Source organism: Camponotus floridanus, unplaced genomic scaffold, assembly GCF_003227725.1.
Source record: "Camponotus floridanus strain SB8 unplaced genomic scaffold, Cflo_v7.5 scaffold71, whole genome shotgun sequence".
Lineage (NCBI taxonomy): Eukaryota > Metazoa > Arthropoda > Insecta > Hymenoptera > Formicidae > Camponotus > Camponotus floridanus.
In genome coordinates this window covers 1,073,975-1,098,400 of record NW_020229840.1, presented here as the reverse complement: position 1 = coordinate 1,098,400, position 24,426 = coordinate 1,073,975, and the positions used below count along the sequence as shown (strand labels likewise).

At 31.4% G+C, this 24,426-nt stretch overlaps 4 protein-coding genes across 6 annotated transcripts in view; 1 reads left to right on the top strand and 3 right to left on the bottom strand.

Annotated features, from left to right (window-relative positions):
• Positions 1–692: 692 nt before the first annotated feature.
• Positions 693–4,877, top strand: LOC105248559 (DNA-directed RNA polymerase III subunit RPC8). 2 transcript variants are annotated; one of them, XM_025413927.1, is made up of 6 exons: positions 693–956; positions 1,038–1,221; positions 1,301–1,441; positions 1,530–1,654; positions 1,729–1,827; positions 4,855–4,877. In XM_025413927.1, exons 1-5 carry the CDS (start codon positions 846–848, stop codon positions 1,780–1,782), a joined length of 615 nt encoding a protein of 204 aa, XP_025269712.1. In that variant the 5' UTR covers positions 693–845; the 3' UTR covers positions 1,783–1,827; positions 4,855–4,877. The 2 variants fall into 2 exon arrangements, with proteins under 2 accessions (XP_025269712.1, XP_011251708.1); XM_011253406.3 differs by lacking the exon at positions 4,855–4,877 and having other exon boundaries at positions 1,729–1,884.
• Positions 2,266–10,487, bottom strand: LOC105248560 (F-box/LRR-repeat protein 16). Of its 2 annotated transcripts, XM_020026663.2 has the most exons (8): positions 10,025–10,487; positions 9,525–9,942; positions 7,346–7,713; positions 6,606–6,899; positions 5,813–6,104; positions 4,816–5,011; positions 4,133–4,281; positions 2,266–4,010 (listed from the first exon to the last, which is right to left on the bottom strand). In XM_020026663.2, the coding sequence occupies exons 2-8, from the start codon at positions 9,619–9,621 to the stop codon at positions 3,862–3,864; spliced, it is 1,545 nt and encodes a 514-aa protein (XP_019882222.1). In that variant the 5' UTR covers positions 9,622–9,942; positions 10,025–10,487; the 3' UTR covers positions 2,266–3,861. The 2 variants fall into 2 exon arrangements, with proteins under 2 accessions (XP_019882222.1, XP_025269711.1); XM_025413926.1 differs by lacking the exons at positions 9,525–9,942; positions 10,025–10,487 and adding an exon at positions 8,096–8,205.
• A 269-nt stretch (positions 10,488–10,756) lies between these two features.
• On the bottom strand, positions 10,757–12,715 carry LOC105248561 (actin-related protein 2/3 complex subunit 1A). Its single transcript, XM_011253409.3, has 6 exons — positions 12,303–12,715; positions 11,952–12,212; positions 11,588–11,878; positions 11,311–11,489; positions 10,970–11,239; positions 10,757–10,891 (listed from the first exon to the last, which is right to left on the bottom strand). Exons 1-6 carry the CDS (start codon positions 12,367–12,369, stop codon positions 10,853–10,855), a joined length of 1,107 nt encoding a protein of 368 aa, XP_011251711.1. The 5' UTR covers positions 12,370–12,715; the 3' UTR covers positions 10,757–10,852.
• Positions 12,646–24,426, bottom strand: part of LOC112639548 — a 48,514-nt gene continuing 36,733 nt past the window's right edge. The window contains exon 3 of the mRNA XM_025413928.1: positions 12,646–12,825. Within this exon, the coding sequence (XP_025269713.1) occupies positions 12,749–12,825 (77 nt within the window). The 3' untranslated portion in view covers positions 12,646–12,748. The remainder of the gene's footprint in view (positions 12,826–24,426) is intronic.

Sequence of the window (24,426 nt, the reverse complement as noted above, 5' to 3'; positions counted from 1 at the left end):
TTATTTGAATTTATTCGATTATTTTACCGCGCTTTTCCGAAGTCAAATTCTATAATATTTAGTTTTGCTTTTAGTTATATTTTAAAAGATTGACTTATAGCGAGCTAAATAAATAAATAAATAAATGTTGAACAGAAAAAAAGACACATAAAAAAATAAATAAATAATAGTGTGGAAAGAGAGAACATAGCACAAAATGGCGGTATAGCAAGGTGCTTACGTATATTAAATAAATTTTAAAATAAATGAGAAATGACGAATTTGAATATATATATATATATATATATATATATATATATATATATATATATATATATATATATATATATATATTCCGTGCTATGTGCACGAAATATCCGTAACACGAATTCTGTAAGGTGTTTATGTATATTAAATATATTTCGATGATAAATAAATTTTATTATCTTTCTCTCTCTCTCTCTCTCTCTCTCTATATATATATATATTCAAATTCGTCATTTCTCATTTATATTAAAATTTATTTGATATACGTAAATACCTTGCTATATAGCACTGGTGCTACCGCCATTTTGTGCACATAGCACGGAACAGAACCAGAAATTGCACATTATATGTTACCCTCTGAGAACTTTCGTGGACATTGGCTTTGTAGTTCATGTCCACGTTTTTAGATTAACAGAGGACGTATCGCTTTCAGGGATCACCTAAAAGCGGGCCATGACACCTCTCAGTCTTCTCTCTGTATATACACGTGGTGTTTAAATTGTTTGATTGATCATAATAAAAAGTGCCTAAAAAAATTTCTATGTCAAAATTATATTTGATTGTGTCATTAGTATTTTATCGTGTAAATAATAATAAAGATGTTTGTGCTTGCGGAATTAAAAGACACCGTCAGGATATTACCGAGCAACTTTAAATACAAATTAAATGATGTTGTTGCTGATGAATTAAACAGAAAACTCGCTAATAAAGTATATATTATAAATTATACTTTTATAAGATAAATTTATATTAACGCTGATAAAATTATTCTATATATTGTCATTACACAGGTTTACAAGGATGTAGGTCTTTGCATTGTGTTGCATGATATTACGAAGATCGAAGAATCATATATTTTTCCAGGAGACGGAGCTTCCCATACAAAAGTGACGTTTCGATTTATCGTGTTTCGTCCATGGATAGAAGAAATATTAATAGGAAAAGTTCGCAGTTCTAGTTCCGAAGGTGTACATGGTAACAATCTGATATAATTATCTAATTCAGTCTTTTATTATGTTTTTTTGTTGTTATTAATATTTATATTTGATTACAGTTACATTAGGATTCTTTGAAGATATAATTATACCACCTCACAAGTTACAACACCCATCACATTTTAATCAAACGCAACAAATGTGGTTTTGGGTATATAAGACTGAAGATGGAACGGAACATAATTTATATATGGAAACAGGTATATACGTATCTTGTATGAGCACAAGATTAAAATTAGCACATATTGGTTTAAATATATATCATTAAATTAAGATATTTAATTTTAGGAGATGCTATACGGTTCAGGGTAGTAGAGGAGATTTTTGCAGAGACACCTTTACCATCTACAGTTAATACTCGTGATGTAAGCGAAATACCGGAAACCAATAATGTTGCACCATATATTTTACATGTAAGTATGTTTATAAATTTTTTAAATTATATTCATCAACATGCAATTCAACAATATCTCAATATATTTGGTAGGGATCGATTGACGAACCTGGTTTGGGTTTACTTATCTGGTGGAAAGATGTATAATACATCTCAGTAGGGAGAATCCTAAATAAAAATAAAACAAAAAAGGTATGATTATGTAAAGTACAATAAATTCTGGTCAATAAATTTTTATTTTACAGCATATTCCATTATTCTGTATCGTCATTTAATGTTGCATCTGTGAATGGCATTTCATAATGTGGCTTAATTTTCCAATATAACTTCACTGTGTAGATATATCTGTTCAGTTTTGATTGATAACAGAATTATCAAGTATAATTTGTACAATATGTACAAAGGCGTTATGTGCTTAATATATGACAACACATAGAAATTATATTTGCGCACAATTTTATCAGATTGTTTGTTTGAGAGATCATCTATTTTGATTACTACATTGTAACTTAATTTAATAGAATAAATCTTAAAATTGAATGCTATAATTATTACTATAATGTGAGAAAATATACAATATTTTGACAAAAATGATCTTAAAGTTAGATTTTATTAATGAAATATATTATGCAGTGTGATATATATATTGTGCAATAAATGCTTTCTAAATTTAAGATTGTTTATTAGCTTATCTAATTACATTTATAATATATACTTATTTGATAATGACAAAGAATATAACTAATGAAAAATCTTCAATTTAGAAAATACTGATTGCACAATATATATTGCACTACATATTTTGAAGTTGCATTTTAGAGAAATTAAAACGTATTCTTTGGCAAGTTTTTGCTGTTGTCCTAATATACGATCCAAACATGTAGCGCTCGATTCAATTGATAAATATGATGCACTTTGTTTAATCATAAATCATAATACATTAATAGAGTCTACTTATTTGATAATATTAATAAAGGGTATATATGTATAATTACATATATCGACATAATAAATTATTAAAATTATTCACTTGAAACACATGCAAAACATCTTGTCTAATTATGTTACATGTTATATATGGTCAATGTATGTTACATTAATATATACTCAATGTATAGTCAAAAACCACAAGGAACATACCTAGCGAAAAACCTTAAATTTAGAAAACATTAATTGCACAGGGGAGATATTTTTATATTTATATATCTATATATAAAGGTAACGTATGAATGACGATGTGTATCGTAGGTGCAATAATAGTGAACCTCGATTCTTCGTCTACAACATGTATGTATCATCAAACGAATAACACGAATCATGTATTCATGAATAAATTGCTCAAGGTAAAATGGCTTGGAATGTTATCTTCTGTATAATCAATATCTGCTACATACTTTCTTTCAAGCAACATGTGTAATGTGTTGCAGCTATAATCGCAAAAAATGGGACAATGCGCATTTGTAAATGAACGCATTCGGCGGAGGCAACAATCGAGCAACAATTAAATATATAATCGATACATACTCGAATAATTATTTAATTGCTTTACTTTTGTATGCATGTCGGATGATTTAATCATTTAGATGTACGCGAACCAATTAGAATTACGTACAATATAAATTTATCACAGTCCTAACTGTTGAGTCTCTTGCCATACATTTACTCGAGCTTTTTCTACACTACTAGGAGGCAAAAAAAGAAGGATCTCACTGATCTCTTCTTTTTGATGCATTATCAATCTCTTCTAATGTACAATATCGAGAAAAATCACTTCTGTACAAGATCATTACAATGCGTAGGCATGAGAATCTCTTTTCTACTTCGTCTAACTGATGTTAGACATACATTGCAATCATACATGCCTGTAATGTGTGATTACATGGCCGAATGAAAAAATACGAACAAAAGTGCATGGGACGTTAGTAATATTAAAAATGTCTATGCATTAATATTTTGCACATTTGAGGGCTAGTGTGTTTTTTTTTCTTAGACCATTACGAGGAAAAAACATATTGTTCTTTCATATTATCTGGACGTCAGTTGCTTCTTATCTGTCTATACTGCTCCCTTCGATTATACCGTCTTTGTTTTTTCGAAATATTGCTTTCTGCGAAATCCCGCAATTAAAATCTATTCTCCTTAATACTTTTCGTTTGACACATACATCTATTCGCATATAAATAATCTTATTTTTTCGCGGATATTATATTCGTCATTAAACATCGTTTATTCGATGATTAGGCAACGCGGTAGATGTTCACGTAGATAATCAAATAATTCTCGCGATGTTCCTGGACAATTAGTTAGTTCTAACTCGTGTAAATGCCGAAGCTGTATCAGACTGGATAAACCACTACTTGTGAGCAATGGGCAACCTATATAAAGTCAAATATATAAATCAAATATAATTACGTTTGTATAATTTAATATATATCATAATTTTCGTATGCAACTTATATATACGTATAAAACTATATTCAGAGATATGTAACTTTACCTGCCACTGACAACACCTGTAGAGATCTCATAACGCATAAATGTTGAAGTCCGAAATCTCTAAGTTGCGAACACCATCTTAAAAACAAGGCGCTCAGCGAAACCATTGTAGAGATGTAACCCACACCAATATCTGTGATGTGTACACACCTATATAATAGTATGAAAAAAGAATAAGATATAAAGGACACACAAATAGTACCAAACTAAATTACGCCGCACATGTCAGAAATACAAAATAGTAGACAAGACGCGTAGATTTATTTGTCATGGCAAATAGTCGCTTGGCTAAAGATAATTATGGACCTAGCTTTACGCAATTTTCTGTCACTTTGTGATATGTGAATCAGTTATGTAATGGATGGTTTTAAATAGAATGTCTAGATAAATACATGCTAAATAACTAAAAAATTCTTGAAAGATGCTTTCCAAAAATTATACATCTTTTTTAAGATTATCTTCATTTTGATAATATTAACATTTCTGAATAAGAGATATAAGAAAATTTATATATCTATAAAGTATGATTTGACAGAATATTATGCAAAAAAAGAAGTGCAATATTTCTTCATTTATATTTTATGAATACAAATACTGATTTTTTTTAGAAATCACTATTATATTTGCTATTTAATTGTCTAAAAGTGATATTTTGAAAATTATATTTCAGTAATTTTTTCTTACCTATCTAATGTGAGTTCTTCTAAATTATTCAAATCACAGGCAATATATTCTAAGGCTGCATCTGTAATCCTTGAGCACCAGCTCAGATCTAAGGAACGAAGTCTTGGCAAATTTTCCGCGATTAATTCGACACCGTCATCTGTCACCTTGCTGCATCCAGAAAGTGACAGCACAGTCAGATTCGGTAAGGAATGTACTAAAACAAAGACAAATATATTAATTTAATTTTTAAAAAAATTATATTTGCAAGGGAAAAGATTTTAAAATTATGTATAAAAATTTTTTAACGATACTTCTTATTATTATCTTTATTTTTTAGAATAAAAGTATTTCTATATTCTTTTTTAGAATAAAAGTTATAAAGCATAGTTACAATTTTATGTTGAAATTTATTATTATTTATTACATTTTTATTTTAATTATTTTATAAATGTAATTAATATAAATTTCACGTTCAGAAAAATGCAAATACTTGAGATATAAAATTTTGTAAATTTCATCATTTTCTTTTGCCACTTTCTATTTAAATAATGGTATCGAATCATTGTCCGCAATGTATACGCACGCGTACCTCATATAATTCGAGTCTGAACTACAACATGAAAGCTAAATAAAGCTGTGTTTCTTAATTCTAAATTTAATTCCAAGCACATATGTACCTGTCTTAATTTCAGCCTATCACTATTGTACATCTCATTTACTTTTATCTCTCACCGAAAATCTTGGTCAGAATTTGGCAAACAACTCACGATTTTCAAGAATAATCGTATAATCTACGTAATTATAATTTAATGTAAAGCATCATCATTTGATTTTAATTTAATTTTAAATCAAAATAATTTTTTTTTTAATTTGTAAAGTTAAAACAATAATATTATCACAATAATTTTATCTGATATTATATAACATCGCTATATCTCGAATACATTGCAATGTTCAATGAAAAAAATAAATCTGAGTGAGAAATATTAAAAGAACAAAAGATAACGATTCTCACCAATATTTACTACGCCGTGATTTGTGAGCTCCCAGCAGGATTGCAGTTTCAAGATGCTGAGCGCACTGCTTTGTTTTGCACTGAAGTAACCAAGCGCAGCATCAGTAACGTGATAAGCTTGCAGAGAAAATTCGTAGAGGCTTGGTAATAGCTGAGCTACAGCGCCGACGGCTTCATCGGCCACATTAATGCAATCCGATAAAGACAATGATACTATTCTAGGAGTGAGACATGCCCATAATCCAGCTTCCGTTATTTCATTGCAGCCGGTTAATTCAAGCTCGTATAATGCCTAAAAATAATTAGAAAAAAATTGTATCGTTTTATTTGATATAATCTCATTATAACTAAATCCATCATTTAAATGGAATTCTATGCAAATAAAGTAATTTATATTACATAAAATTTTTTCTCATGATTTTAAAAAATCTACTTATATAATTTTGGCAATAAGTGCAATAAATTAAATTATTTTAATATTTATAGTAATAGAAAATTAATAATATTGTAATAACATTAAATCTTGAAAAATATTTACAAGGATTTTTATAACTTCGTTTTTGTTATATTTTTTAATTTACTTTCATAAACATATTTCATTACTATTTTCAAAAATTCTTATATTTAAATATTTTAATATTTTAATACGTTTATTCGTGATTATTTTAAAATTGCAAATTTATGATAAATTTCTTATTATAGAAATTTCTTATTGTAGTTTATCTAGAGCCAATACAAATATAGTAAATAGTAAACAGCAAACAGTGAAAATAGAAAACGTATACAAATTTACCTGCAAGTGATCCAAAAGAGCCTCAAGGCCTCGGTCCGTTACCGCGCAACATCGTAATGATAAAGAGTGCACGTATCGTTGTGCCAACGGAAAACCACGCGTTAATTCCGGAATATCTTCGTCAGTCGCAGCTAGGAGGACCAAAGAGTCAAAACCTCTTCTTACTAAGGAAGCATATAATCGGGTACGCGAGGTCGGCTGCATAGCGCGAGCTTCACGGCATCGTACTACTGGTACTAGACCCGTCCAAAGACGCGGTTTCGCGTACAGAATGTCTCTCCATCTCGTGCAAACCTGCGTACAAAGATATAATGCAATTATTCAAGGAGAATAATGTATAATTCTAGGAAGTATAATACAATTATTCTAGGAGAATAGATATATTATCAAGAGGCAAGCCATATAAAAGTTTAAAGAGGATCGAACTAAAGCAAACTCTTGAGATTAATGAAGTTTGATATACAAATGCAATTATAAAGAAATTATATGTGAGTCATGTATTTTAATTTTAGAATTTACATTTTTACGAGATGCATTTCTGCCATATACTTATGGAACAATATATCACATGGAAGAATAATATAGAAAGCAAAAGTCTCTTTTTTTAAGATTAAATTTTTTTGATTAAAGATTATTAAAAAAATCTAAAAAAATTACGTTGTCGATAAAATTGCAAGTTTGCTTCTATTATTTATATTTTGATTATTCATTATGAATGAAAAATTGCTTCCGGCATGTACTTGAGCTAAAATCCTTCTCTCTGTAGCATTGAAATAGAGAAAAAACCGCCCGAGAAAATTGTCATCTTGCATCAGTTGTTCCCACGTAATTGGTGGTACGTAACCACCGGTTCCTCCGGTGGCTAATGGTACGGTCATTTTTATTCTGTTCCTGGGTATCATTCTGGCTCTGCTCGGAGTGACATTATTCAAGCGTTCTTTGTTATTGCTCGCCGGTACATTGTTGATAGTTTGCGCGACACTTCGGCTGGGTTTTTCGGGCGTCGCATTTGCATTATTCGCGCTCTGTAAATTCATATAAGCGACACTGCCACTTCCACCGCAAAAGACGTTTGTCACGCGTTCCATGACGCTAGTCTTTCCGCCCCCTGAAAATTTGAAATCGATTTTAATCCGTCAGTTCAACAAAATCAGATGTGCAAATTTGATCAGAAGAATTAAAGAAGTATAAGTATTTTAAAACTATGTATAAAAATTGCTCAAGGTTGTATGAAGCTAAGAATTTTATGAAAGCGATTTGCAGAAACGAAGGTCAAGGGAATTTGTGAGAAGAAAGATTCATGGAAATTGCAATATTATAGACGATTGGAATATTATATATCTTGAGCAAGATGCAAATCGAGATTTAAAATGTTTAAGTAACCGAATTTCTTCAAAAAGAATTTCTCGACAGTTTTTAAATTGATATTATGAGCATAAATATATTATAATTTTTTATTAGAGGAAAATTTAAGATGACTTAAGACTCCCCTGAGTGCTCTTGTTTTATTTCCTAGCTGTACGTCCTATTTGGCTCGTGGTGCACCGCTATTTCCTGTTTGTAATATATCTTACAAATTGTTTTTATTTTTAGTAACTGCATTTGAGATATAGTTTTATCTAGTCTATAGTTTTATCTTGAGTCATGATAAAAAAAATCAAGTAATCGTAAATTTAATAAAGACCAATGTAAGAGATTATATCGTAATAAGATTTTCTTTTGTATGTATTTGTATTCTGCATTTAATTCTTCGATCGATGAAAAAAGTATATGTAATTCTGTAATCTATTATATCTCTCTCAATTTAAATCAAAGATCAAATCAAATAATTAATAGTTTAGTTTTCCTTTCTCTCTCTTTTTCATTTCAGTATGTATTAAATCTTATTATATGCGTATATTTAAAGGCAAAAGAGAAATGCTAGGTTTATGCCTTTTTTTGCTCAGAATCAAATCTGTCTCTGGTTAGACTAATCATGGTTTTGCCGACCCGGGACTGGCATCTATCCAATCATGAAGATTGCCTATTTGCGTATCTGAATGTAAACCCGGTCGAGCCAAAAACGATGCATCTTTAAACTGTCGAATGTAACGATCAGTCGCAATGCGAACACCAACATATTTAATATTTCAAAATTGGATCCAATGTTTGGTCCTCAAATCACAACTACTTAGATGCAATTATCTTATCACTCTAATGAATCAGGCGGTCGCGATTGCTGCAAAACGCGACGCTAAACGGCTGAATAAGTATACGTCTCGTTATGTTTGAGCTACTATTTTCGCGTGCACGAGAACGTGTATGTATCGATTCCATTGCAGTTAAAATTGCGACGACGAAAGTCACGTAACGGTATCGCTTAATAAATTACGGAAAAAAAAATATCGCGTGTAAATAGCACGAGATTTATCCCCGCGCTCATAATGAACGCGTCATATATTGTTGACGCTGCTGGATAAATAAAAAGAAAAACAGGGAGAGATAAAAGGGAGAGAGAAAGACGGGTTGTCACAAAGAAATCAATCCTTTATCGCGATTACGTAACAATAGGATTGAACCGAAGGGTTTAACGTCGTTCGATCCGGAACGCACCAAGTGAGAAAAATCGCAGGGACGACCCTTAGCAACCCTTTGCCGCTCGTCTTTATTTTTCATCACCGTCCAAGCGGAAGATAAACTTGACACCGATCCGAAGCATGCAGTCTTTCTTCTCGTCTCTGCTCTCGATAGCGTGGAAAAAAGTCAAAGCTGATGCGAATTCAACACGGAATCTATATGACGCACGCCACTACAAGGGGAGGAAGTGGTGGGTAACGTATAACAGGGGAGCTATACAAGTAGCAGATACACAAAGATGACGATAACAAAGCACAAGGATGGAAAGGAATACGGCGAAAATATGACGTCTTCACCACCGACCATGATGCTTCGATGTCCTCAATCCCAGGCCGTTAATTCGCTTGGTCAATTCGGCGCTGGCACGCTCGACAACACCCTGCGCTGATATCGAAGACATATCTCGATGGGGTACTCGTCAGCTCTCGTCCCGTCTCGCACTTGTTCCTCGGCGCCCGTGATTCGTAGTCAAGAATAATACAGTTCGGTTTGCGAATGACGAGGTCGCATCATATTTGACGGTTTGACAGTGATAGTCGGACGTATACAGAGGACGAGCTTTCTTTGTGAATAATAACGTCGCGCGCCGGCGGCGGCGGCGGCGCTTCCTGTTCGCACTACGCGCTCGCAAGGGGATGATGATGGTGGTCGCACGATGAGGGGATGATGAGAGCGCGCACTTGCTCCTCTTCCTTAGCGCGTAATAACTCTCACTTCGGATCTTCAAAAAAATAAGAAAAAACAAACACGCGTCACTTTCAAAATCAATAATCACGATCAACGCGACATAATTTTACACTTACGAAATATATGCGGCGCACAGTTAGCGTTGTCAACAGTAATGACGATAGAAATCTGGTAAACTTGGTCCGTTCCTAGCGTGTTTTCAGCAACGACGACGGGCCACTTTGTACTGACAATATTCGCGTCGTCGTGCGTTTCTGTTTATTACAACGGGCATGGCAGCAAAGCGAAGTACAAGCGCGCTGCTGGCAACACATGGGGGTGGTTTGAGCGAGACTGAATCGATATTCGCGCTACTGATCTTGTCCGGCTGCCTTTTCCCCACCTCCGCCGGGGACTACCAGGCGCGTGTCAGCCACATATGCCTGCCAACCGATGAACCGTCCGACAGAGTTGCGCAGCTGGCCGCGACAACTTGTGTTTTACCCTTCGAGCCACTTCTTCCATATTCGATGATTTAAAAATTGCAATTGGGCTTTGAAATGAACAAATAAACTATCAAGAGATATATTTTTAACAAAGAAAGAAATACTAACATTATTAATGATATTAACATAAAATTTAAAACTAGAAAATACCATATTATATGAGATTCTCGTTTTCGCAAATTGGATTCAGGTTTTCGGGACACCTTGTATTTATCGATGACGTCCGCGAACAACGTCAGTGGCTAATGTTATCTCTTTGTAACAATACATTATTGAATATACATTATTGCACTATATATTTTACAAAGGATAGAAGTTCGTTCTAAGGAGGTAGGTCGCGATGTGGAAAATTTAATGAGGTGATTAATGAGAAATTGTATAGTATTCATTTTAACATTTATACATCGTTGTATTGGATGTAATATCTCTGATCTTTGCAATGTAAAAAAAGTTTCATGTTTACACTATCTTGAGACCAGCAATGGAATTCTCTAAAAGCTTAATAAAGAAAAAAAAGGATAGATTAGAATATATCATAATTATTAATAATAAAATAACGCATAAGACACAAATTACCTTCAAGTCCCAAACTACAAGTTGTCCATCTAAACTGCTTGTGCTAAATTCATGATCGGATACTCGGCGAATGCAGTTGATTGTATTTTGGTGCATGCTATCTAAAGCATTATCGTTCGTTTCATTCCTCGCTTGCCGATCTAACGATTGAAACTTTCGCATGGCAGACAATCCGGCAATCTCCTTTTTCTGTGTGTTATCCAACTTTGACGCAAAATATATTTGTCCATTGTCGTCTATAGAATATAACATCGGCATACAGCTATGCCCCTATGTGAGTAGAGGTTCATAGTTAGTATAGCGAACATTTATCGTATAATTTAAAGAGTTACATTGTTTACCGCGGCAACAATGTTATTAGATCCTATCCAAACGCAACTTAAAAACGGTAAATGTTCTGTGTACAGCCTCATAACTGCGTTTCCTTTAGTAGCATCGGCGACACATATAGACGAGTTGTGCGCCACCCAACAGATTTTATTGCCACATGGACTGAATGCTACTGAATGTATCCAGCCACCTAAATACATAAAAGTAATAATCATATAAAGTTCAATTTTTCTAAATAACAATGCTATATTTATATTTTTCAATAATAAATAATAAAAAGAATTTTACCTCCATTGGGTGTATTAGGGAACTCGGCCAATAAAGTTCCTAAGGTATTACTCTGGCCCCAGGGAGTAGTGCCTGGGGCATCGTCTATATCACTGATAAATGCACTGAAGACACGGACTTTATAGTCCGTAGATCCAGCAACCAGAACCTTGTTATCCGGATGCCAGTCAACGGTAGTTACCGTAGACCTTAATGGACGCTTTATATGTTTACATAACCACCAGTTATTCTCTGACGCAAAGTAACAAATAGCTATAACTCGTCCCCCGGAACCAACAGCAAATTTATTTTCTGTAAAGACGATCATTATATGGAAATAAAATAAAGGTATATAAATTCAAACATAAATCCTACAAATATATACCTAGAGGAGACCATTTTACGCAAGTAGCGGCTCGATTTATTCGTAGAAGGACCCACGCGGGATCCCACTTGCCATCTTCTTTTTGAGTCCACACATAAGCGTTTTTGTCCGCAGAACAGGTGACTATGCGATTGGTCTTTGGCGACCAGTCAATTCCCATGACAGCCATGTCATGTTCCTCCATGGTTTCCAGCAGCTTCCACCCGGATGACGTGCGTCTATGCACCTGGATCTCATTGTTATTCGGGCATATGGCAACTTCTGCGAAAATGAAAATCGATTATCGGCCTCCGGCAATTAGATATTCAATATCTAATAATAATGTCAGACATGAAAGCCGGATCTCCGTACCTGTTCTATCCCTGTTCCACGCATGACAACTGATGGCATCGACACCGAAGTTATAGATCTCCGTCATTTCGTGCTCGCTACTTGCGAAAAAGACGCCTCGGGACGTCTGACGCGTAAGTGAAAATTAGGGAATCAAATAACGAGGACGTTCAAGGATAGCGGCAATGAATCAGAACACCTGAGACGAACTTGAGACGGGCGCGGCCGCTGATGAAACGTTACCAAGCGAGAATTCCGGCGTCCGGGCAATCGTATATATCGGACAGCACTCACGGAAATTCGCGGACTCTGGTCAGTCTACACGAATTTCCCCGGTCTCTCCTCACGGTCGCAAAACACGCCCCTCAGCACACCGGAATTGACGGTTCATCCGTAGATAGCGGGTTATCTGTCTCCGCTACGAGGTTATGTTGTCCCGGATGTACGTATTGCACTGTACGCGCCTTCTATCCTTGTTCTAGTCTTTTACAGCGGCGATCTCTGTCGAGCGTAGGCCGAAGTAGAGACCCTGTAGATTGGCCATCTGCTCAGAAAAAGAAATCGAAATATGAATAAGTATCGAATTCAATATATGTGTGTACATTTGTATTTAATTATTTAATTATTAACATAATTATTTACATTTAACTATTAACATTAACTATTAATGTATTTAATTATTTGAGATTTATATTATTATTATTAAGATTTATATTAAATATATAAATATATTATATATATTTTATTTATTTATTTATTTATTTTTTATTTATTTTTATTTCTTATTTATTTTATTTTTTTATTAAAATTTTTATTTGTTATTTATTTTTATTTGTTATTTATTTGTTATTTATTTTTTATTTAATATTTTTTATATTTTCTTTATTATTTAATAATATTATTTCTCATTACATTCACAATTATTTTTACATTTAAAAAAAAATACATTTATATATCATTAATTTAACGATACAACTTTAGTGCAAGTATTCGTATTTCAAATGTCAGTTCGCGCTCGATGAACAGCTTTTCTTATTGATGCCGCCATTATCTGGGCATAAGTTATATGCACCAATCACGCCGAATCCTCGAATGGCCAGTCTCTAGTACAGGGTCTCTAGGGTTGAAAGAGAGCTAGGGAATTTAGGTCGATGGGATTGGTCGTCCTAGCTGAAGTATTTTTTTCAACTTCGAGTTTCCTCTCTGGGTTCTAGTTTCAGACTTTGAGTGGAAATCGATTTTGCAAAGTTGGTACACCTGCCCCGGTAGTAACGATATATCCATAAAAGCGAAGAGGAAGATTTTATAGTCGAGATAAAAAAAGGATGCTGTTACGTTGCCGTAGATCGAGATGTGTGCTATCGATTGGAACTGAAAGAGCAACGTATTTCCACTTTACATTCGACTACTTTTTTCAAGAAAAAGGTAAGAGAGCGTACAAATTTTAAATTCGTCTCGGAGGAGCTTGGGGAAGGGTTCGATTCTTTCTCAACCTCGCGATAAAATCGATAATTTAGATAACCGTTTCTTACCTTTTACGACTTTTTCAACTTTCGTATTATAAAATACGCAATAAATGGGCAACGAGTAAGATAGAATGCGATAAGAATGCGAAATAGATCGATTAAAATGTAAGGAAAATTGAAACGACGCCGGTAGGCGCCGCGCGCGCCAAATCTGTAACTTCATCGCGAAGCATCATCTGCCATTTCGATGATGGAAACTTGTCGATTGTTTCTCTCGGTTCGAAAAAGCAGCGATTGCGGCCGATATAAAGTAGCCGGTCGCAGCTGGCACGACTGCAGATTTATTTCCGCGGCGCAAATCGCCGCTGTCGTACAGCACAAAGCCAAAAAGCGTCCTCGTTTAATCTACCGGCCATTTCGTCGTACCTTGCGTTTGATATAGCTAAGGCTGCGTGATGAAATATTTTCCATCGCGGATTAAGGCCGTAAAATGTCGATGGTACCGTTTCCGAAATTGTGCGATTCTTTGTATTCGCTACGTGTAATCTTGATGCATTCTCCTTCACTTTAGATAATTTTCAGATAATTTTCATCTATATAAATGTATAATTTATTATTTAACGTAAAGGAATTTTTGACAACTCGAACGTTAATAAAAAATGTGATAAGATTTAATTATTTAATTGTAGACTTAATGATATAATTATATAATTATTATATAAATCTTTCCGTATATTTTTGTAATAATTGAGAATTGATAAATTCCTTCAAGCTAAATAATAAACGTTTATATATGAAAATTACTTGAATTCATACTTCAAATAAAATAAAATATCAATGTGCATGTAAGTATATTACTGCAATAATTAAACTTATAATTATATAAATAATGAAAAGTTTTTTTCCGTATATTCAAGTTAATATAATTTTTTAAATTAAATATGATAAACCCAAACAAAGATTTCTCTAAATCTTCGTTGCCTGAAGTCATAAATAAATTCGCATGTTTTATAGTTTAATTATTTTTATAATTTAATTTAAAAAATTTTAATAAAGGAGATATTGAACATTATGTTATTATGTTGGAGTAAGATATTTATCGCTTATTTTTCGTAAATATTATATAAGTTAAAATTAACTTAAAATTTAATCTTTTTTTTTCTTTTTCCGGAAATTAATTAACAAAAGGAAAAGAATTATTTAAACTTCAGTTAATTTTAACTAATGGCTTCATGAAAATCCTATAACAAGATTTATTTAATCACTTAAACTTTGTTTTTCCTCTTAATAATTTAAATTTATAGAATATAATACGCGTATAATCTTTCGCTCTTATGATTATCCATTATAAGTATTTTGTGAATGTTTTCTGGCAATATATCCCATGATCTCAAACAAGAACACTCTCTCTCCTATGCATTTAAATCTCTGTTTACATTTCCTAGAAATAATTAAGTAATTATGATTAGCAATAATGCTTGCAATTATAGCGGAAAGCTAAAAATAATAATCATCATAATAGAGTAAACAAAGAAGAAAAATTCCAAGATATGCATAATATTATATGTGATAATTTTTACATATAGATGTCTATTATATTTAACGTACAAGATTTTCATTAATTTAAATATTAAATATACGGAAAAAGATTTTAATTATATAGTTATATAATTAAATAATCAAATTTTTTCATATATTTTTTAAATATTTGAATTGATAACATTCTTTTAAAAATAAGTAATAAAGTAGATAATTATTTGAAATGCATATCTTGCAATTATTCTCCAATACTTTAATTATATTATTAAATACTTTTGTATTTAACATTTAAATTTATAATATTTATTTACACCGAATGTGATTATAAACTTATATAAAATGATATTTTTATGGATATCTACTATTTAGATTAAATGAGTCTTATTAAATATAAAATACATGGAAAAATTATTTAATTATATAATTTAAAAATTTATTAATTAAAAAATTTAATTTGCTAATTTAATAAAGCAAAACAATTTTATAATTATTGAATGAACTTGTCGAACGATGATGTATATTAAATTTCTGTTTTTATCATTTTCTACAACGATTTTAACTTTCTATATTCTTCAAAAGTTATTTATTAAAATGATATGTATATATACATATATATATGCAGCAGCATACATTTTGCTTTACTATGCAAAACGACTTTCTATCCAGAGCTATAGCTCTCTCTTTCCCTTTCTCTTTCAAATTAACTTAATAGAATTAACGAAATTCTATTACTAAGTAGATAAAAGCTCTCCTGTGTGCCTCAGTATACATCAAAAGAGACTTTTTAATATTTAGTACAATATGATATAATAGAGTTATTATCTCGTTTTAGTGGCTAGGTAAACACGGAATTAATATATTAAAGAATGTATTTTACCGCAAAAGTAGTATTAAAATTTGTATATGAAATTTCAAATATTACACGTTTCTGATCATTATTAATTAAACTTAAAACATAAGGAATAGTATGTATTTATTTACATTATTATTTATCTACATAAAGAAATATCCCATGTTTTAATTTTAATGCTGCATAAAATACAAATTTTACTTATATATTTATAATATATCTGAAATAATTTTTTTAGTCTCAACGTATTTCAGGTATCCTGTAAAAGAATAATTTTTATTTGTATCTTAAGAACAATACCCACCTTTCCCATTACGCGAATGGTCTTATAGTATCGACTTTACGAGTACAGTAATGCGAATACAATATTCGATGTGGTCACAGTGAGATCCGGAAAACCACCTTTGCCACCGAGAAATCAGTCCCTTGAGAATTGGCTTGGCCTGGGTCTGACAAACAAACTGGTTAGACCACCGCTGCCTCGTATCCGTACTAAATAACTGCTTTCCAAGAGCGTGCCAAGTCGTTTTCGAAATCAACTACCTTGTCGACCTTGATGTTTTAGTCTTGATATACACTAATTCAGGTGAATTCAAATCGAGACAATGTATTTGATTAATAAAAGTAGAAGGATAAATGAGATTGTAGATTGTGGGAGAAAAAGTATCGCGTGGGAGAAAAAGTAACGTTTGAAATATTTCGAATTTTAGATATCAGATTATTTTCAGAAGAATATAAACAAAAAATTTGCATAAATATTTAAAAAAATGCGATATTTTTAATATCTTGAAAAATTAAACAAAATTTGAACTGTTTTCTATATTATATTATCGTATTACATATATTATAAGTTTATATATGAAGATTTTTAACTTATTTAATAATTTAGATCATATAAATTTTTCAAAAATTTAATAGCAGTTTTAAAATAGGGAGAGATAGAATTCTGTGATTGTGGCATAGCTGGGTGTTATGTCCAATTTTTCCATGTACAGATTATCTCTTAATCGATTTTACTATGTCTATGTCATACACACACAGATCTATATATACAATCGCATACACACACATACACACGCATTTTTTAAAATTTGTTTCTTGAAAATTTAATAGAAAAATTTTTAAATTGTTTTTAGTCAAACTATTTCGAAAATATAGCACTAGTTACGATTATATCTATAAGAAATATAATTTAAGAAATAGTATTATTCATAGATCATTATTAATAGTATTATTTATTGAATTTTATTTCTACTTATAAATTTATATTTTCATTAATAATTGCGTATAGATTATTCGGAATATAAATGTGTTTTATTAATAGTTTCATATATTTATAAATTGTTTATAAAATTATTCTTTAGAAAAGTCATAACTTATTTTTTATTTAAAATATATAAACTTTTCGTCAAATTATAAGATTATAAAATTTATATACTTTTTTTAGTAAATCTATATATTGTCGGTATTTAACAAAGATATAACAAATAATAAAGAATTTTTATTATTTATTTTGTTATAATATATATATATATATATATATATATATATATATATTTCATCTTTATCTTAATTCAAACGAACAACCTTCTCTTATTTTCATTTTTAGATAATTCAAACTCATTATTTACATATATGTAAAAAAATATATTATAGATACATTTCGATAAATATCTAAATCTGTTTTTTTTTTCGAGAAATTACGAAAGCAAATTAGATTGCATGCGCTTCGAAGTATTTGTAGACACTTTTTATTTTAATCCTGACAGGCTACATTGCCATGTTTAGAAGTGTCTCGTTTCGTTGCTATTTGAATCTCTGGCAATGACATGAAGGCGAATCTCATCTCGCTCGGTGAGAGAAAATTTGACAGTAGCGAGATGAAAACTGGCAGAGATTTAAATTTCATTATCTACCGTTCCTTAAATTAGCTCAGTTTTACTCCTTTGCATTTTCTTTTTACGTAAATTACGAGTTATCAGATTTTGTCTCGTAGGCTTATTCCTCAGTCTAATAAAGTCGCGCGATAAAATGCGAGAAAAGCGGCGGCATTTCGATTTCCTATTTAAATTATTCTCGCGCCAACATCGCTCGCCGAAGGTATAATGAGCAGGAAAATATGGAACTTTAATTTCTCCTTCCCCTACGTATCGAAGATTCCGGACGTGTATCTAATGAAATTTCCGTTAAAATATGCGATCTTGATCACATGCGATGCTTTTGCACGTTGAGATACAACGGAAAATTCTTTTAGATATTGCTCCTCAAATTGTGCAATAATAATGGAATGATATAATAATGAATATTTTCGTTCAAGAATGATTTTCTATAGTTTAATAATGATCAATAAATTCTATAGTTTAATAATGATCAATAAATATTTTTGAAGTTTCTCGAATATGAATAGAATTGAATGAGTAAAGGTAGAATAAAACATCAGATATAATAGTAATGGATGTTTGGGCGTGTTAAATTGCGTTATTACTTTCGTATTTTTGCGTGAAACTGCAAATTCAGCACTGGCAGATACATTTAGATAAAAGGTAGACCCAACGGACACGTTAATCTTGCCATATGTTCGCTATGAACATTAAACGCAACCTTTTCACGATCAACAAACATTTAGATACAATGATAAAATCAAACACGGTAGCAATTATATGTATTTTTTTTTTATAATTATATCTAATATTATTTTCTCTAATTATTAGTAAAATATGTTGTTTGAATTGCAATACAAACAAAAGTTTTTTAATTTTTCAAAAGATTTATATATATATATATATATATATATATATATATGTATATATCTAAAAATTATATAATATATAATTATATAATTATAATTATATAATATATATAACACACATAAAAAACATTAAATAATTGCATAATTACGTAATTGTTATATTGTCATAGGAGTCTTTAATAAATATATATGTTATAAACAAAAATATTAATAATATAAATATATTAATAATAAAAAGATATTATTTAATTAATTATATGTAGAAATTGAAATATTATGCAATATATATGTTAGTTAAGAATTATACAATTTAGAAATACTATCAAACTTAGACAGACTACCGTATGACAAGATATTAAAATTTAATGTGGATATATAATATGGATATATGTATAATTATATATTTTGAGCAATTATTATTAAATGTGATATTGTCTGTATTTAAGATTTAGTATTTTTGATATAAAATTTATACCTAAAATAATATTTTACATTGAGAGCTTTTTTTACACAAATTAGCAATAGGAGCTAATTTCTATTTCAATTTTTTAAAGAAGTAGAATTTACGAATAATTTTATGAATATTTTCGCATCGATTTTTAATCAAACTATTCAGATTTAGATATCCGAATTTTTCGACATGCAAATCTGCAACTGAACTACTGACGTGTTGACGTTTTACTGACGATCCCTATCGTTGGAAGAATATTTTAGTCGTCGATATTGAACGAGCGAAACGTCAGCTTCGACTTGCATATCGCTATGTACATGTCATGAAAGGAATTTTATCAGGTAATAGAGTTCGTGCGTGGAGAGTATCGAAGGAAATGGTGATTTTAAAAAATTGCTCATTAATGAATGAATACGTTTGTAGAAACATTGCAAATTTACAAAAAAATTACAACATCAGATCTTTATCTCACACAAGCGATATTTGACTTCTTTAATTGTATAAATCAAATATATTTTTGAGTATTTTAAAAATGGGTTAAGTCCAGAACATTATTAAATTAAAATTATTAATTACTATATTAAAAAAATATGTTCATTTTTTATGTTATCCTGTACTAATGCTCTGTATATGTATGCGAAAGTTCAGATTGTCATCCGAAATCTCTTAAATGTGGTTCTTAAAAGATTAGAACTCCTTAATAATCCGACGCATAATTGCTATACGAATGTTTGAGAAAAAAGGTCTACTACATACAATTCTCGGAACAGATAGAGAATCTTCGCATATCTCGAAAAGCTATAGAGAGAAATCTAATATTAGAATCAAAATTCCCTCTCTCTTGCATTTGCGCTTCAATCGCTGATTTGAATTTTACAGTAGACTGCGCATAGACATCGATGGCGAACACATTCGAAGAACGAGTCCTATTGCATTAGTGTGCTCTTACAGGTATGCCGATGTTGCATTCCAACATTTACACCTGACGAAGCTACCTTTGGTTCAGGATTTATTGATACGTGAAGAAGCGATTATTCTCCCGAATGCAACGAAGGCATTGTCTTGTTGGGAAATCTCGGATACATAAAAATAGTAACTTTCTTGCTCATCGCTGCTTGCCTCCTTTAATATGGAAAAAAGAATAATAAGAGTCACGGCGTTAATCACGGTAAAATAATCACGCTCTGTCTTCAGATAATGTTTAATTTATTTCTGATATTTAAGCTTTATTCCCTTGTTATTTTTTTATATAGTCTTAGGATTAAAAAATCTTTTATGTGCTTTTTTTTACTATGGATTGTAGCAGTAGCTCGTGCAACGTGACAAAAAATGCAGTTTTGTACGCCACTGTCCTATTTTAGAACAGAAAAACTGACCTGGAATTTTTACGAACTTTTTTTGTGGATAGGTGTTGATCGTTGTAGCTCTGGGCAAACCGCAATCGCTTCCTAGTGTCAGTTTTCAGAAACTTTATAACAGAACAAAAATTTGATTTTGCGTTCGTCAAGAGATGGGTTAAAATAAAGTTTTCATCTTTTTATTAGTATATGTTATTCCGTTCTTAAAGCGTAGATTTTTTTTGCATTGTTATCGATGTGTCGAATATAGCGAGCTAGAATTTACATAATGCACGGTCGAACGCGGGAGAGAATGCGCGATTGTAATTTATCAGAACCATCTACTTGGCCTGCACGTCAGCCGCGTGTCTGATAGCATCGAACGGGTCTGACGAGATCGATGCATTAAATTGAATACGTATCGTCACTAATGCAATGACGATAATAATGAATCTAATAAATCAATATGACAGCTATAATGCTCGTTGAAGTCTTCGTAATCAATGACAGACGTTACAATAAAATGTCAAAAGTTAGTAACATCTGCATCGCAATTGCTAAAATTGTTCGCAAAAACTTTAATTAAAAATAAAGCTAAATTTGAAGTGATTTATATCATCTGCGCCTTCTTTATCTTATTCTTAGACATTAATTCTGAAAATTGCTGTAGTAATTTAGTCGATATTCCTCGAATGACTCGCCATCGTTAAATGCGCAAGAAACTTCCCCAATTTCGTCATCTTAATGTTCTTACTACCCTTTTATTACTTAAGAATTAGAATTAGAATTTAAGATCCGAAAGCATTTTGATTTCCGAAAGCGACCGCGAGTAACGTTTTACAAATATTTCCTTGCTGGGTATATTAAATTGATAAGAATCCAATTTTTTTTATCAGATGATGTCATTCTTTAACGTAATATGCAGTGCTTGTAATTGTACCTTGAGATAAACCGAGTATACTAAACATATTTCAGAACATGACACTCCGACGAGCTTGTTTAGTTATAATGCAATGATATCATCTGCGTCTCGGTCTTTTCAAGGAGAAATTGCTAAAATCAAGACGCTATTTAATATTCTAATCTTTTCATGTAATCTCATAAGAAATCTTGTTATTACAAAGTACTGTAATCTCAACGAAACTGAGTTGCACTGATAATATCAACAGCGTCTTTATTTCGTCGACTTCTTCCAAGAAGACTATCCATATGATGTCCGTATCAAGATTTACTTAAAGTCGGGAGTAGCATTCTCTCATCTTTTCTATCATATTGAATTTACCGAACAATTTGCTGAACGTTATAAGAGAGGTCGTGTAGTAGACGATAAAAACGCGAAAGGGTGGAAATGCCCGCATATACCAAGAAAATTATCTGCGATGACGGGCGATCTATGCGTGTAACAGTTTCTGAAACTGCTTGCAATTTACGACATATACTCTGAGCAAGCCGGAAAAAGCTATCGGACTAGTCGTCACTGCAGTAATCCGCAGTATCCACGGATAAAATATCCGGCGCGAAATCGTGCTCGCGGGCTGTCGATTCTTCGTCTGCGAGGATTATTGCTTTCCAATTGGCGACAGTTTCTGCAACGAAAAGCATCGTTGACCGTCGAAACTTTCGTAAATACGATCAGGGTGAGTATGCTATTGACTGAATGAGATATCGCTCGAGTTACGAACAGCAGATGTTGCTAATTTTGCAACAACGTTTTTTCAAAATCGTATTAATCTTAAAAGAAAAATTTTTATTTTGGATAAATAAAGAAAGAAATATTTTAATATAAAAATAATTGATGCGTTCAAGAGAGAAAAAGAGAGAGAGAGAAAATCTATCTCTGTGAAGAGAAGGGGTTATCGATTATATCCGATATGAAAATATTCTATTTAAGAAGAATTAAGTATCAAATTTAGCGATCTTTTATTGGAAGAAGATTAAAAATGACAATGTGATATTTTAGCAGGTTTATCTGTTTCTCTGCAAATAATAGAGAGGATTAAAGAGAATTGATAGGAATTTATTGTGATATTTTGCATTTCTAATTTTTGAAATCACGCGATTAATTTACAAATATTAAATTCTTTTTCATTTTCCACTCGACACTTTAGTTACGTGCTACCACGAGAAAGAGCGGAAAGTACAAAAAAAAGGAAATAGAAAGAATTCAAAAATTTACGGACCAATCTGCTATTTCGAAAATTAGATCTTTAGATTCACGGAAATGAGTCTCTTTCACTTCCTTTAATTCGTCTATTTCTCACGGTGCAGAAATGTAGACGTTTCACGCCCTGCAGGCGATTAGACATATCTCGTAAATTTAGCTTATCTGCAGAAGCCGCATGAAAATAGCATCGCGTTTCTCAGCATGCCAAAATAGAATATCCATGAAGACTAGGATTGAGTAGGTTCCACTAGGAGTCTATTTCAGTTTGGAAACAATCGTAGAAGGACTCACTCATGCTACCGTAAACGGCAAATTCCAAGGTCGAATTTGTACGTTATACTAATTGATGATCTAAATGTAGCAGATAGATATATTGTTTCAATCCAACTATATGCGTCCATTTAAATTAATGACAATACTATCAGAATATATCTGAAATGCAAAAGTACTATCTAGTTGTCTTTGTTGCATTTGGCATTCCTCTAGTCATTTGCAATAATTTTGAAATAACATATTGAATGTTATAACATATCGTATGATTAAATCTTATTTTAAAATTAACATAAGTTTTGAAAGATCTTATGGATTTACGTGCAAAGAATATCCGGCTTACATATGCAAGACAGAGTAAAGTTTAAATTATCGACTCGAGATATTATTTGATGCCAGTCGTAAATATTGACAGCGCGATATTACGAGACCAGCCAAAAATAATACTTTCATCTAAACTGCAAGTATAAATCACTCCCAAGGGAAATAATAGTAAAATCACTTTACGGGAAATAATATAATCGCAATAATTATATATTGTAATAGTGAAGGATGCAATAGTATCACTTCCGCGAGAAATGATAATAAAATCACTTTACAGGAAATTATATAATCGGAATAATTATATATTATAATAGTGAAGGATCCCGAAATATTCGAAATCATATATTCACATTTAACTTTGTAAATAATTTGTATTTTACATTATATATTAGTTTTCAAAGTTAGCACGTGGAATAAATTACAGTTACAATCTATAATATCGTTTTATAATGTTATAATGTAGTTTTGATTAAATAGAAATTAAATAGAAAATTGCTAACATTATTAACATAAAAATTATATTATCAAATGTGATAATTTTATACTATTAATCTCAAATATACATACATATACAGATATATATAGCCGACGACGAGTATTCCTTTAAAGGAAAATGAATATATTTATGATAGAACATAGATTCTAATGATGAAACTGTACACACAAAACAGGACCAATATTTTAGTTCGCAAAAGAAGGCACGAGCTGTTCGCAGAGATTCTCATTAGTGTGTGTTACAGTTTCTTGGTAAATACTTACACGCGCTTTTTATAAAACGCTCGCAAGAAATAAATGAGATACTCTAGTTTTTCGTGAGGATGTTAGTGATGTGATAGATATCAAGGACTAAACGTCCGTTACAAGCAACTAAAGAAAAAACGGGAAATAAAAAATTAGGGAGCGGCTATTGTAGCGAAAATAATTGATTAGCAATAAAAGAACTCTGACAAAAACAATAAGACCTTAATTGAATCTCTTGCTTCCAAAAGAATTTA

Excerpts from the sequence above, each read along its gene's own strand:
- LOC105248559 (XM_025413927.1), top strand. The coding sequence starts at position 846 with ATGTTTGTGCTTGCGGAATTAAAAGACACCGTCAGGATATTACCGAGC. Across the intron at positions 1,222-1,300 it reads TAGTTCCGAAGGTGTACATG|TTACATTAGGATTCTTTGAA; the intron begins GTAACAATCTGA and ends ATTTGATTACAG. Across the intron at positions 1,655-1,728 it reads TTGCACCATATATTTTACAT|GGATCGATTGACGAACCTGG; the intron begins GTAAGTATGTTT and ends TATATTTGGTAG.
- LOC105248560 (XM_020026663.2), bottom strand. The coding sequence starts at position 9,621 with ATGTCTTCGATATCAGCGCAGGGTGTTGTCGAGCGTGCCAGCGCCGAA. Across the intron at positions 6,105-6,605 it reads CTCTTTTGGATCACTTGCAG|GCATTATACGAGCTTGAATT; the intron begins GTAAATTTGTAT and ends AATTATTTTTAG. Across the intron at positions 4,011-4,132 it reads ACAGGTGTTGTCAGTGGCAG|GTTGCCCATTGCTCACAAGT; the intron begins GTAAAGTTACAT and ends GACTTTATATAG.
- LOC105248561 (XM_011253409.3), bottom strand. The coding sequence starts at position 12,369 with ATGACGGAGATCTATAACTTCGGTGTCGATGCCATCAGTTGTCATGCG. Across the intron at positions 12,213-12,302 it reads GTGGAACAGGGATAGAACAG|AAGTTGCCATATGCCCGAAT; the intron begins GTACGGAGATCC and ends TCATTTTCGCAG. Across the intron at positions 10,892-10,969 it reads TTGTAGTTTGGGACTTGAAG|CTTTTAGAGAATTCCATTGC; the intron begins GTAATTTGTGTC and ends TTCTTTATTAAG.